The sequence below is a fragment of the Anomaloglossus baeobatrachus genome, chromosome 7 (assembly GCF_048569485.1).
Source record: "Anomaloglossus baeobatrachus isolate aAnoBae1 chromosome 7, aAnoBae1.hap1, whole genome shotgun sequence".
Lineage (NCBI taxonomy): Eukaryota > Metazoa > Chordata > Amphibia > Anura > Aromobatidae > Anomaloglossus > Anomaloglossus baeobatrachus.
The window spans coordinates 16141981-16156809 of NC_134359.1; the positions used below are offsets into that span (position 1 = coordinate 16141981).

The 14829-nt window shown below is 50.6% G+C and overlaps 1 protein-coding gene across 1 annotated transcript in view; it reads left to right on the top strand.

Moving 5' to 3' along the window:
- CTDSP1 (CTD small phosphatase 1) overlaps positions 1 to 14829 on the top strand; it is a 42410-nt gene that overhangs the window by 19061 nt on the left and 8520 nt on the right. Inside the window, exons 2-4 of the mRNA XM_075317071.1 lie at positions 4721 to 4869; positions 10246 to 10344; positions 10751 to 10807. Of these exons, the coding sequence (XP_075173186.1) occupies positions 4721 to 4869; positions 10246 to 10344; positions 10751 to 10807 (305 nt within the window). The remainder of the gene's footprint in view (positions 1 to 4720; positions 4870 to 10245; positions 10345 to 10750; positions 10808 to 14829) is intronic.

Genomic DNA, 14829 nt, shown 5'->3' on the forward strand with positions numbered 1-14829 from the left:
GTGCTTGGTGATGTACGCCTCGGCATTGTGTTTGGTGACATACGGCTCGGCATTGTGCTTGGTGATGTACGGCTCGGCATTGTGCTTGGTGATGTACGGCTCAGCATTGTGCTTGGTGATGTATGGCTCGGCATTGTGATTGGTGATGTACGGCTCGGCATTGTGCCTGGTGATGTACGGCTCGGCATTGTGCTTGGTGATGTACGGCTCGGCATTGTGCTTGGTGATGTACGGCTCAGCATTGTGCTTGGTGATGTACGGCTCGGCATTGTGCTTGGTGATGTACGGCTCGGCATTGTGCTTGGTGATGTACGGCTCGGCATTGTGCTTGGTGATTTATGGCTCGGCATTGTGCTTGGTGATGTACGGCTCGGCATTGTGCTTGGTGATGTACGGCTTGGCATTGTGCTTGGTGATGTATGGCTCAGCATTGTGCTTGGTGATGTACAGCTCAGCATTGTGCTTGGTGATGTATGGCTCAGCATTGTGTTTGGTGCTGTACGGCTCGGCATTGTGCTTGGTGATGTACGCCTCGGCATTGTGTTTGGTGACATACGGCACGGCATTGTGCTTGGTGATGTACGCCTCGGCATTGTGTTTGGTGACATACGGCACGGCATTGTGCTTGGTGATGTACGGCTCGGCATTGTGCTTGGTGATGTACGGTTCAGCATTGTGCTTGGTGATGTACGGCTCGGCATTGTTTGGTGACATACGGCTCGGCATTGTGCTTGTTGATGTACGGCTCAGCATTGTGCTTAGTGATGTACGGCTCGGCATTGTGCCTGGTGATGTACGGCTGCAGCTGATCGGACATGAATCCCCGGCGGGTGCAGAGTTTGTGTTGATGTTACCAGAGGAGGTCTGGACTCTGCAGTTATGGGGTCAGCAGAGCGGTGGTGACTTTCCTGTCCTCTGCTCCTCAGCACTCAGCCCCCCGTTTTGTAACATTACGGGGTCTCCACTTCATGGCTGCGTTGCTGCGGCTCCTTCCACTTCTCAGTAATGTCACTCACAGGTGATGGGGAAGATTCAGGAGGAGAAATGCCATGAATGGGCTGTAACCCCGGAGGCTCCTATTACAGGATGCACTGGTATCAGTGAGATGTGCACCACTGGCCGCTCTGTCACATGGTAGTAATGGCAGGCAGTATGGTGGGGCCGGGGATTATACATCTCGGTAGGGGCTGGAGATTATACATTGGGAGTGAGGGGCTGGATATTGTACACTTGGGGGCAATGGGAGAAAAATAAAACCGGGAATTCAGTGAGTTACATGTGGCCTAATACTTGGATGTAAATGTCTCAGCGCCGGAGATTTATCATATAAAGTAGTGATTATGGAGAGCAGGGAGGATTCTGCATTCCCCTCCTACATTCTCCAGTTCTCCTCTAAGCAAACGTGAAATGGCTGATAACAGAGAACAACAGACTTGCAGATATCTATTTGGTCCCCTATTGCTCAGTGGGGCAGGTCTTCTGCACCAGTGTCACAGCCAGACGCAGGCAGCTGAGAGTCCGCAGATCTGGCCTGTTTTATGGCCTCCTATTGTTTAGTGTCACACCTGCTGGAGAGCTGCCGGTCGCTGAGTACTAGAGCTTTCTTTATCTCCCAGGCCAGGCATGTTGGGCTATGTTCACACGTTGCTTTTTTTTCTGCTGTCTTGGCAATAAAGAAGCTGCTTACAAAGATCAGGTTTTGCTGGAGATTCAGATGTCATTTCTCTTCAGTACATGTTTCACCAAAAATGCTGCAAAACTGCATGCTTGCTTTTTGGCACTTTTATTATTACTTTCTGGGGTGTAAAAAAGGTGGAAAAACGCTGAAATAATTGACATGCTACAATCTTCAAAAAAAGAAAAGCAGCAGTTTTCCAAGAGTCAGGAATAAAAAAAAAAGCAATTGTGTGCATGAGATTTCTGAAACCTCGTGGCTGTTGCTTCTACTGCAAAAAACAGCTTTTAATCTGCATAAAAAAATGCAGCAAAAATGCAACATGTGAACATAGCATCATCCTAATTGGGGTCTGTTTCTTCTCTTTTCTATGAGATAATACAACGGATCTATCAGTGCCAACACTTCACATTTGTGTCTTCTGATCCACTAATGTTACTGGGATTGCCAGATAATCCATGTGGCGGGGTCCTGGCCAATGACCCCCAATTATTTTCACCCTCCCCCCCAATATGTGACACCTGCTCATTGATATTGGTTCTTCAAATCAAATCTTTATATAGCGCTAACATATTCCGCAGCGCTTTACATACATCAGGAACACTGTCCCCATTGGGGTTCACAATCTAAATTCCCTATGTGTATGTCTTTGGAGTGTGGGAGGAAACTGGAGAACCCGGAGGAAACCCACGCAAACACGGGGAGAACATACAAACTCCTTGCAGACGGCGTCCTTGGTGCGATTTGAACCCAGGACCCCAGCGCTGCAAGACTGCAGTGCTAACCACTGAGCCACCACAAGACTGCAGTGCTAACCACTGAGCCACCACAAGACTGCAGTGCTAACCACTGAGCCACCACAAGACTGCAGTGCTAACCACTGAGCCACCACAAGACTGCAGTGCTAACCACTGAGCCACCGTGCCGCCCTGGCTCTTGAGGTACTGTGTCCGGGGTGAAGGGTGACACCAGAATATTCGCCGGTTTGGGTAACATACAGTTTTCTCTTGTTGTCCCCATGGATAAATGTGGTGCGGATTTTGGCTGATGACACCGGTGCCCCCACATGATGTCTCCAGAGATGGCAGATGTAATATTCCCCATTTTGTGTCACTTTTGTGCAAACTTCAGTGGTGATCGCCACCAATCGTCACCTGAATATTTCACGCCTTAATTTCCCAATTCCCCTCCCGTTGTCGCGTTACCCACCGCCATTTCCCCTGATTATATAGCGCATAGCCGGATGCCCAAGGGGGCATGTTATCGCACACCAGCTGGTAACTTTAACCAGTTACCAAATCCCAGATTGTACCTTTGGTTACTGATTAACCGGAGCGGTGGGTAACCCCTTCACTGCCGCAGAGGTGCAAAGATGCGGTGCCCACGTCCTGGTGCCACCCCGGCTCTGCACCCGCCATTCCTGCCCTCGTATGGCCTGTGGCTTTTATTTGCTGGTGTCGCCTCCAGGGCTGTACATTCAGGTGTTGGAAGTGAACGGGTTAAACCAGCATGTTAGGCATTAACCAGCGCACGACATTCCTGGGAGCGGCGACAACTGAACTCTGTGACTTTAAAAAAACAACATCACGCAATCCTGAAACGTGGATCAGCGCTCGTCACCGTAATAAGAGAGAAATCGTTATATGCTGCGTGCAGATTGTGTATCACGCATGATAGGATTAGATACACAGCTCAGCAGAGCGTACCACGCATGATAGGATTAGATACACAGCTCAGCAGAGAGTACCACGCATGATAGGATTAGATACACAGCTCAGCAGAGAGTACCACGCATGATAGGATTAGATACACAGCTCAGCAGAGAGTACCACGCATGATAGGATTAGAGACACAGCTCAGCAGAGCGTACCACGCATGATAGGATTAGAGACACAGCTCAGCAGAGAGTACCACGCATGATAGGATTAGATACACAGCTCAGCAGAGAGTACCACGCATGATAGGATTAGAGACACAGCTCAGCAGAGAGTACCACGCATGATAGGATTAGATACACAGCTCAGCAGAGAGTACCACGCATGATAGGATTAGATACACAGCTGAGCAGAGAGTACTACACAGGACAGGATTAGATACACAGCTCAGCAGAGAGTACCACACAGGAGAGGATTAGATACACAGCTCAGCAGAGCGTACCACACAGGATAGGATTAGATACACAGCTCAGCAGAGTACCAAACATGATGGGATTAGATACACAGCTCAGCAGACAGTATCACACAGGATAGGATTAGATACACGGCTCAGCAGACAGTATAGGATGGGATTAGATACACAGCTCAGCAGTGAGTCCCACACAGGATAGGATTAGATACACAGCTCAGCAGTAAGTACCACATGTGATAGGATTAGATACACAGGTCAGCAGAAAACATCACACATTATAGGATTAGATACACAGCTCAGTAGACAGTATCGCATAGGATTAGATGCAGAAGCTCAGGAGACAGTATCTCACATGATGAGGTTAGATATACGGCTCAGCAGACAGTATCACACAGGATAGGATTAGATACACAGCTCAGCAGACAGTATCACACAGGATAGGATTAGATACACAGCTCAGCAGACAGTATCACATAGGATTAGATACAGAAGCTCAGGAGACGGTATCTCACATGATGGGGTTAGGTACACGGCTCAGCAGACTGTATCACACAGGAGAGGATTAGATACACAGCTCAGCAGACAGTATCGCATAGGATTAGATACAGAAGCTCAGGAGATGGTATCTCATATGATGGGATTAGGTACACCAGGGTGGATTCTGGATTTCCGCTGGCTGTTGTCGCCTCCATCTTTCCTATTTCATTACATCTTGTTAACCGCAGTCGGATTACGGTGCGATGATCTGCGCTCATCTCTTAAGGACACAGTAATCCCTCCTGGTCCGGCCACTGTCTGCGCCATTGATCTGCTCAGTTGACAGGGAAGGATGGGGTTAATGAGGTTGCTGTGATGAGGATATTGGGGTCTCGCTCCCCATCACCCCTGCTTCATATCTGGTCTTGTCTTTATCCTCAGGTGTTCACAGCTCTTCCTCCTCCAAGAAGCCTCGGAGTCGCAGCATCTTCCACTCGCTCTTCTGCTGCCTGTGTCAGGAGGATGCCGAGCCCCTTCCTGTGAATAACAATGCGCCCCTCCTAACAGAAGAGAATGGATCGGTCCCCAAGGTGAGCGCCGCGCTCCTATGTGCTCATGGCACCACCTCTTCAAGGGAAGTTCCAAAAAAATATACAAAGGAATTGCACGAATAACAATTCCCTCACCTGATCTTAGGATTGGAAACCGATCCCCCGTGCAGCAGATCCCAGCGCACAAGATGTCGGGATCATATAGCAAGAAAATGCGGGGATGATTAAGTGACCCAGTTTGTCCGTCAACATAGCTCCTAACAGCCAAACTGAGATCCTGTGAGGCAGTGACATTACTGTACATTCAAGAGAAGCTGGAATAATTCAATTCTGCAGAATAGCGAGTGCAGCTCCGGAGTATAGTACAGTATAAGTAATAGTGAGTGCAGCTCTGAAGTATAATACAGGAGGTAACTCAGGATCAGTAATGTAATGTATGTACACAGTGACTGCACCAGCAGAATAGTGAGTGCAGCTCTGGAGTATAATACAGGGAGGTAACTTAGGATCAGTAATGTAATGTATGTACACAGTGACTGCACCAGCAGAATAGTGAGTGCAGCTCTGGAGTATGATACAGGATGTAACTCAGGATCAGTAATGTAATGTATGTGCACAGTGACTGCACCAGCAGAATAGTGAGTGCAGTCCTGGAGTATAATACAGGAGGTAACTCAGGATCAGTAATGTAATGTATGTATACAGTGATTGCACCAGCAGAATAGTGAGTACAGCTCTGGAATATAATACAGGAGGTAACTCAGGATCAGTAATGTAATGTATGTACACAGTGACTGCACCAGCAGAATAGTGAGTACAGCTCTGGAGTATAATACAGGAGGTAACTCAGGATCAGTAATGTATGTACACAGTGACTGCACCAGCAGAATAGTGAGTGCAGCTCTGGAGTATAATACAGGAGGTAAGCTTTCCTTTCAAATCACAAGGCTCACACATTTCTGGTTGAAGGACTGTTTTTGGGCCACAAGTTATTTCTCTAAGGCTGACCACACTTTGCGTTTCCACCTGCGTTTTTGCTGCTTTTTAGGTCCGTTTTGAGAAGCACTTTTTTCATGCCAAAAGGCATGCGTTTTGATTTCACAGCAAAGTCTATGGAAAATGGTGATTTTCAGACTGCACTTTGCGTTTCTGAACACTGCGTTTAATTTGCATATTTTGTGGCAAAAATCATGCGTTCAAAGAAGCAGCATGTCAATTGTTTTTGCCATTTTGGGTGCGTTTTGGTAACATTGAAATCTATGAGAAATGGCAAAAACCAAGATTCCAGCAAATTCCTGCGTTTTACCTGCTTTTTCAGTGCAGAAAACATGCGTTTTGGACATCAAAATAATGATTTATTTGTCCCTTTACACACACACATAGTCCGACAATTAAATTTAAGAAAAATATGCATTTATTTCTATTTTAGCGATAAAATGTATATTACCGCTATATTACTGCTATAATTTAATGAAATATATCTATTTTCATTATTTTTCCATTAATATAGATATGATCCTTTTTTTCTCTTTTTTGATTGTGTTTGACTAAACCTTTATTTAGCAGTGTCTTGGTGTTCAAAACGCATTTGTCAAAACGCAGGTGAAAAAGCAGGTAAAAAGCGCTGAAAACGCATCAAAAAAGCGGTAAATACGCATGCGTTTTCAGCGCTAAAGTTCTGAAAAAGGCAAATTTGGTCAAATCAATTAAGCCCAAAACGTGCTTTTAGAACTGCAAGTAGAACACAAAGTGCGGTCTCAGCCTAATAGGACTTTTTGTGGGTCTGTTATCTTATATAATATTGATTATTGCACACTTAGGCAGCATTCATACATCTCTATGTGTTACCAACCAAGAGAAACAGACCGATTTATTTTTATTTTGGGCCATCTTAGTTTCTTCCTACTTTCATCTTTTTTTCATGGATCCCCATCTATATATATAATTGCCTTATTCTGTCTGTCATGCTCCAAAATTGTGTCACCGTGACATGTCCTTACGGTGACACAAAGCTGATTGGCCGCTGGGTTCGCCATGGCCCCGCCCCCCCAAACGGATTGGCCAGCCGCTCGCCCAGGCTCTGCCCCCCCCCCACAGATTGGCCTCTCGCCCCGGCACCCTGCAGGCATTGGCAACTCGCCCACGCCACGCCCCGTCCCCCTCACGCAATAGACGTTAGCTCTCGCTCCCCCCCCCCATTGCCCGAACTGACACGGTCACGGAGCCACGAATCCCAGGTGAGTACTGTACTCCCCCCCCCTTTCCCCCCTCACCAACGGGAGCCCACATCAGCGTACGCCGCCGCCGTATGCTGGTGTTGGCTCCCGTGCGAGCAGGGGACGTGTTGCGCTGGTAACCATGCTTGCATAGTTACCAGTAAATCAAGGTCCTGCAGCGGCAGGACTTCCACATGCACAAACATAACAGCACACACACACGCATACACACACACATCAGATCGCACTCACTCTCACAAACACCTCACACACACCTCACACACACCTCACACACACATCGCATCCACACACTCACAGCATCCGGCGATATCGCTTGCTTCTCGGCCTCGATACTGTGCTGTGAGCTTCCAGGACCTGCCGGAGGATCACATGGCCAGAAGCATGTGGTATGTCCGGATGTTGTGACTGTGAGCGCGTATGTGCGATATCGTCAGTGTCTGTGTGTGTGAGTGTATGCGATCGGTTGTGTGTGTGTGAGTGGATGCGATCGGGTGTGTGTGAGTGGATGCGATCGGGTGTGTGTGAGTGGATGCGATCGGGTGTTTGTGAGTGGATGCGATCGGGTGTGTGTGAGTGGATGCGATCGGGTGTGTGTGAGTGGATGCGATCGGGTGTGTGTGAGTGGATGCGATCGGGTGTGTGTGAGTGGATGCGATCGGGTGTGTGAGTGTCGGCAGAGGAGCACGGCGTGCTGGAGGAGGCTGGGAGCAGAGAGGCTGATCATGGGGAAGGCTGGGAACGAGAGGCTGATGCTGAGGGAGGCTGGAAGGACAGAAGCTGATGCTGGGGAGGCTGGAAGGAGAGAGGCTGATGCTGGTGGAGGCTGATGCTTGGGGAGGCTGATGCTGGGGGAGACTGGGAGCGGAAGGCTGATGCTGAGGGAGGCTGGGAGGGGGAGGCTGGGAGGAAGGAGGCTGGGAGGAGAGAGGCTGATCCTGGGGAAGGCTGGGAAAGGGAGGCTGATGCTGAGGGAGGCTGGAAGGAGAGAGGCTGATGCTGGGGGAGGCTGGAAGGAGAGAGGCTGAGGCTGGGAGGAGAGAGGCTGATGCTGGGGAAGGCTGATGCTGAGGGAGGCTGGGAGGGGAAAGCTGATGCTGGGGAAGGCTGGGAGGACGGAGGCTGGGAGGAGAGAGGCTGATCCTGGGGAAGGCTGGGAGAGGGAGGCTGATGCTGGAGGAGGCTGGAAGGAGAGAGGCTGATGCTGGCGGAGGCTGATGCTTTGGGAGGCTGGGAGAGGGAGGCTGATGCTGAGGGAGGCTGGGAGGAGGGAGGCTGGGAGAGGTAGGCTGAGAGAAGAGAGGCTGATGCTGGGGGAGGCTGGTGCTGGGGGAGGCTGGGAGAGGGAGGCTGATGCTGGGGGACGGTGGGAGGACGGAGGCTGGGAGGAGAGAGGCTGATGCTGGGGAAGGCTGGGAGGAGAGAGGCTGATGCTGGGGACAGAGAGGAGAGGCTGATGCTGAGAGGAGAGAGGCTGATGCTGAGAGGAGAGAGGCTGATGCTAGGATGAGAGAGGCTGATGCTAGGATGAGAGAGGCTGATGCTAGGATGAGAGAGGCTGATGCTAGGATGAGAGAGGCTGATGCTAGGATGAGAGAGGCTGATGCTAGGATGAGAGAGGCTGATGCTAGGATGAGAGAGGCTGATGCTGGGAGGAGAGAGGCTGATGCTGGGAGGAGAGAGGCTGATGCTGGGGGCAGAGAAGCTGATGCTGGGGGCAGAGAGGCTGATGCTGGTGCAGCATGGGGGATGGAGCACGATGGGGGGGTGCGCAGCATCGCGGATGGAGCATGATGGCGGGGTGCGCAGCATCGGGGATGGAGCACGATGGGGAGTTCACAGCATGGGGGATGGAGCACGTTTGGGAGTGCGCAGCATGGCGGGTGGAGCACGTTTGGGAGTGCGCAGCATGGGAGATGGAGCACGATGGGGGGTGCGCAGCATAGGGGATGGAGCACGATAGGGAGTGCGCTGCATGGGGGATGGAGCATGATGGGGAGTGCGGAGTATGGCGGATGGAGCACGTTTGGGAGTGCGCAGCATGGCGGATGGAGCACGTTTGGGAGTGCGCAGCATGGCGGATGGAGCACGTTTGGGAGTGCGCAGCATGGGAGATGGAGCACGATGGGGGGTGCGCAGCATAGGGGATGGAGCACGATGAGGAGTGCGCTGCATGGGGGATGGAGCACGATGGGGAGTGCGCTGCATGGGGGATGGAGCACGTTTGGGAGTGCGCACCTCCCCCCAAAACACACACACACACACACACACACACACACGCGCGCACTGCACAACACACCACACACCACACACACACACACTGGGAACCACAAACAACTGCCCTACACAGACACCCACACATACAGACAACGCTGCGCACACACAGCACCCAACACACAAACACCGCGGCACACACAAATATACGCACATACCGCACAACACACACATTGCACAAAACATACCTCCCCCCAAAACACACCACACACACACAAACCGCGCAACACACACACACAAACCGCGCAACACACACACAACGCTACAGACACACAGCGCTCCACAAACAACGCAACACACGCAACACACATACAACACCGCTCTCACCCCCCGTCACACCCAGACAACACCCACAACATGTACAGCCCCTACACAAACACTTGGTAACTACACACAACAACATCTATATATATATATATATATATAACAAAAATCATACATGAACTACACAATACGTAAATTCTAGAATACCCGATGCGTAGAATCGGGCCACCTTCTAGTAATCTATAATGGCTGAGTCTGATCTGTGAGACTTGATGAGAATCCGGGGATCTCTGGGTCTCGAGGACCGGAGAACACCGATGTGTGAATGGCTGAATGCCGCTCTGGATCTGTGTGCTGTCCGTAAAAAAGAACGTGCCCCACAGATATGAGTGACGCCTGAAGAGACGGCCTGTAAATGGGGAATCTGTAATCCAATCCTCGTTACAGGAATGATTCCCTTCTTTAGATCCCAGGAATTTTGCACCTTGTTCTTATCACTGAGGCCTTTCCAGGTTCATACAGCACCATCTAGTGGAGAAGGCAGGAACTGTCCCGGAATTCCTGCTATTATTTGTGTTCATCTTTCTCTACTTGTATCGAGACATAACGGAAAGTTTCTATATTTCTCTTTTTCACATTTTAGGCGACTAAGTATCTTCTGCCAGAGGTGAAGCCGCAGGATGCTGGGAAGATCTGTGTGGTCATTGATCTGGATGAGACGTTAGTTCATAGTTCGTTCAAGGTAAACTTACCGGGATCTTCAGGTATTAATCATAATAAGTCCTGTTTAATGTAAATAAAGACGAGCGCAAAAGTTCTGAAACTTTTTTTTTAAAGTCAATTATGGAAAGCCAAGGCTGGGGCTTGTCCAAAGCATCGCTTATATCAAGCCGTGTCACTCAGGATCTGGACAGATGATCAGATATCACTTGTAACCAATAATGTATCCATTTACTGCCAGCAAGCATGTATATGGGAATGGTAGAAGAATAGCGCCCCCTAGATTATTTATATGTGATTAAATTGGGTTCAGCTGCAATACCAGACACAACCTGTGCACAGAAGGGGGCACTGTTTCTGTAAATAAGAAAGCAGCCATGTTTTTCTGATCATGTTCAACTGTGTTATTTTTTTATTTTTTTTTCCAGCCGGTCAATAATGCCGACTTTATCATTCCTGTTGAGATTGATGGAACGGTTCACCAGGTAAGTCATCGCTCTTATGTTACTTTATCAAGTGACCATATAAATTTCAGGGAGGAATTGTAATTCACCACAGCCTGAAACTGTCCAGATGTCCAGCGCAACTCTCCGGACCGGTGCTAGCTTCAAGTAATCCAGGATAGGCTGCGCTATTGTCTTTCAGCCTATTCTTGATTACTTGTGGTCAGCGCCGGCCACAAACGACAAGATCCTGAAAGATGTTTCGGCATGCTGATCCTGATTAACTTCTTGTATTATAGTCCAGAGCTGTACTCACTATTCTGCTGGTGCAGTCACTGTGTACATACATTACATTACTGATCATGAATTACCTCCTGTATTATACTCCAGAGCTGCACTCACTATTCTGCTGGTGCAGTCACTGTGTACATACATTACATTACTGATCCTGAGTTACCTCCTGTATTATACTCCAGAGCTACACTCACTATTCTGCTGCTGCAGTCACTGTGTACATACATTACATCACTGATCCTGAGTTACCTCCTGTATTATACTCCAGAGCTGCACTCACTGTTCTGCTGGTGCAGTCACTGTGTACTGTGAGGTAGCACGGTCGGCTGCGCAGCAGAAGACACGGGATCCAGGCATTAAGGTTCACAGCACACGGTTTTAATGTCCAAACGAAAGTCCACAACAAAATACATGTGCCTCTCCAGCAGAGAGCTCAGGGAGTTCTGTTCACTCCCTCACACCCGGCACACCTGCCCTTGTTCCTGTTTCCATTTAACCCTTCCTTCAGCCTGTAAGGAAACAGCATTAACCCTAGAGTGGACTTACTTTCTATCATGGAGTGAGCACAACCGGGGCGAGACATACCGGCCGTCATAGATAACCCCGGTCACAGTCTCACATACCCCCCCCCCCCCTCAGTTCAAGCGTGCGGGGTTGAACTCCCGCCATCAAACACGGGCCGCGGGACAAGGCATCGGCGTTGCCCTGCAACCCACCGGCCCTATGTTCAACCGTAAACCGGAAGTTCTGCAGAGAAAGGAACCACCGGGTAACCCGGGCATTCCGTTCCTTGGGGGACCTCATCCAGACCAGTGGAGAGTGATCCGTCACCAAGCGAAACTGCCGTCCCAGCAGGTAATAGCGTAGGGACTCCAAGGCCCACTTGATCGCCAGGCACTCCTTCTCCACTACGCTATAATTCCGCTCGGGAGGGGTGAGCTTCCTACTTAAGAAGGTGACGGGAACCTCCCCCTGAACCACCTGAGACAGCACTGCCCCCAGGCCGACCTCTGAGGCGTCAGTCTGTACTATGAACTCCTTCCGGAAATCAGGGTTGACCAGAACGGGCTGTCCGCACAGGACCCCCTTCAGGGCCCGGAAGGAGTCCTCGGCCTGCGGAGTCCAGCGCACCATGACGGACTTCTTGCCTTTGAGAAGGTCCGTCAAGGGGGCTGATAGTCCCGCAAAATCCTTTACAAACCTCCTGTAGTACCCCACGATACCCAGGAAGGCCCTAACCTGCTTCGTGGTCAGGGGTCTAGGCCACTTCTGGATCGCCTCAGCCTTGTTAATTTGGGGCTTAATTACTCCTTGGCCAATCATGTAGCCCAAGTAGCGGGCTTCCGTGAGTCCCAACGCACATTTCTTGGGATTGGCTGTCAATCCGGCTGTTCGAAGCGCGTCCACCACCGCTTGTACCTGTTCCAAGTGGGTCTGCCAATCGGAGCTGTAAATAATGATGTCATCAAGGTACGCTGATGCATACGCCTGGTGGGGTTCCAGCACCAGGTCCATCAACCTCTGGAACGTGGCCGGAGCGCCATGTAACCCAAAAGGCAAGACAACATAGTGGAAGAGACCCTCCGGCGTAACAAAAGCGGTTTTCTCCTTGGCGGACTCCGTCAGTGGCACCTGCCAGTACCCCTTGGTCAGGTCGAGCGTGGTAAAATATCGCGCCTGTCCCAGCCTATCAATCAGCTCATCCACCCTGGGCATGGGGTAGAGATCGAACTTGGATATTTCGTTCAATCTCCTAAAGTCATTGCAGAACCTTAAGGAGCCATCGGGTTTTGGTATTAGGACAATCGGACTAGCCCATTCACTCCGGGATTTTTCGATGACCCCCAGGCGTAGCATTGTCTTTACTTCCTCTGATATGGCTTGTCTTCGAGCCTCCGGTACCCGGTATGACTTCAGGCGTGCCTTCAGGTGAGGCTCGGTGACAATGTCATGTCGTATCAGACTGGTCCTACCGGGCAGCTCGGAGAAGACATCGGGGTTTTGCTGAACCAACAGTCTGGCCTCTCGCCTCTGTTGCTTGGTGAGGGCTTCTCCAATCCTTACTTCCGGTTCGTCCTCTCCGGAGGTCGCTGGAGCCGGATGTGAACGACCCGAAGAGGAGGGAGGTGGGGAAAAATCAACCATCAGGCTTTCCCGTTCCTGCCAAGGTTTTAATAGGTTGACATGGTATATTTGTTCAGGTTTCCGCCTACCGGGCTGCAATACTCTATAGTTAACCACCCCGACTCTTTCCTTTATCTCGTAGGGGCCTTGCCACTGAGCCAGGAATTTACTCTCCGCCGTGGGGATTAATACCAACCCCAATCCCCGGGGTTAAAGGTCCGCACGGTGGCTTGTCTATTGTAGCGGCTGCTTTGCGCGGCCTGAGCCTCCTGTAAATGCTCCTTCACAATTGGCATGACCGCGCTTATGCGGTTCTGCATACCCAAAATGTGTTCAATCACACTTTTATGGGGGGTGGGCTCTTGCTCCCATGTTTCCTTTGCCAGGTCCAACAATCCCCGGGGATGTCGCCCGTATAACAATTCAAAAGGCGAAAACCCCGTGGATGCCTGTGGCACCTCACGGATGGCAAACATCAAATAGGGAAGCATCATATCCCAGTCTTTCCCGTCTTTGGAGATCACCCTTTTGAGCCTGGTTTTCAGGGTTTTATTGAATCGTTCCACTAAACCATACGTCTGAGGATGATACACAGACGTACGCAACTGCTTGATCTGGAGTAGCCGGCATAGCTCTTTGGTCACTTTAGACATTAATGGGGTCCCCTGATCCGTAAGGATCTCCTTGGGCAACCCCACCCGGCAGAACACAGCAAACAACTCCCGAGCTATAAGCTTTGCTGCAGTATGTCTGAGAGGTATCGCCTCGGGATACCGGGTGGCATAGTCAACGATCACTAGGATGTGTTGGTGCCCTCGAGCGGACTTTACGAGGGGCCCCACCAGATCCATCCCTATCCGTTCAAAAGGGACTTCTATAATGGGTAACGGTACCAACGGACTGCGAAAATGGGTCAGGGGTGCGGTAAGCTGACACTCCGGGCAGGTTTCGCAGAACCGTTTTACCTCCCCAAAGACCCCGGGCCAATAGAACCTTTGCAATATTCGCTCCTGCGTTTTCTTGACCCCTAGGTGGCCACTCATCAGGTGTTTATGAGCCAAGTCGAGGACCCGCCGGCGATACGGCTGGGGCACCACCAACTGATCTACCCCCACGCCCCGTATTTCATCTACCCGGTAGAGTAAATCTTGCTTAAGAGCGAAATGGGGGTACCTTACCTGGGCACCGGGCAGCTGTGCCACCCCGTCAACTACTGTCACCCGACTCCGGGCATGTATTAACGTAGGGTCCTGGAGTTGGGCTGTCCCAAACGTATCCGGGGACGCCTCCAACTCCGGGATGGGCTCGACCATCTCAGCCTCTCCTGCCAATACCTCTAGGGGTGACCTATCGGGTTCACACTCTGTCCCTATCATGGTGACCCCTACGGCAGGCGTCCCGGATTCAGGATTGTAGGGCTCAGGTCCCGGACTGACCAATATCTGAGGGGACTTAGGAGGTCCCCTCCATAAAGTCCAAAAATAGGGCAGATCCCTTCCTAGGATCACGTCATAAGGAAGAGTGTTAATAAGTCCCACCTCATGTTGCACCTGACCGCAAGGTGCTGTGATGGTGACAATCCCCGTGGGATAGTCTCGGCGGTCCCCATGTATGCAAACCACCCCCACGGTACGTCCTGTGGCCTT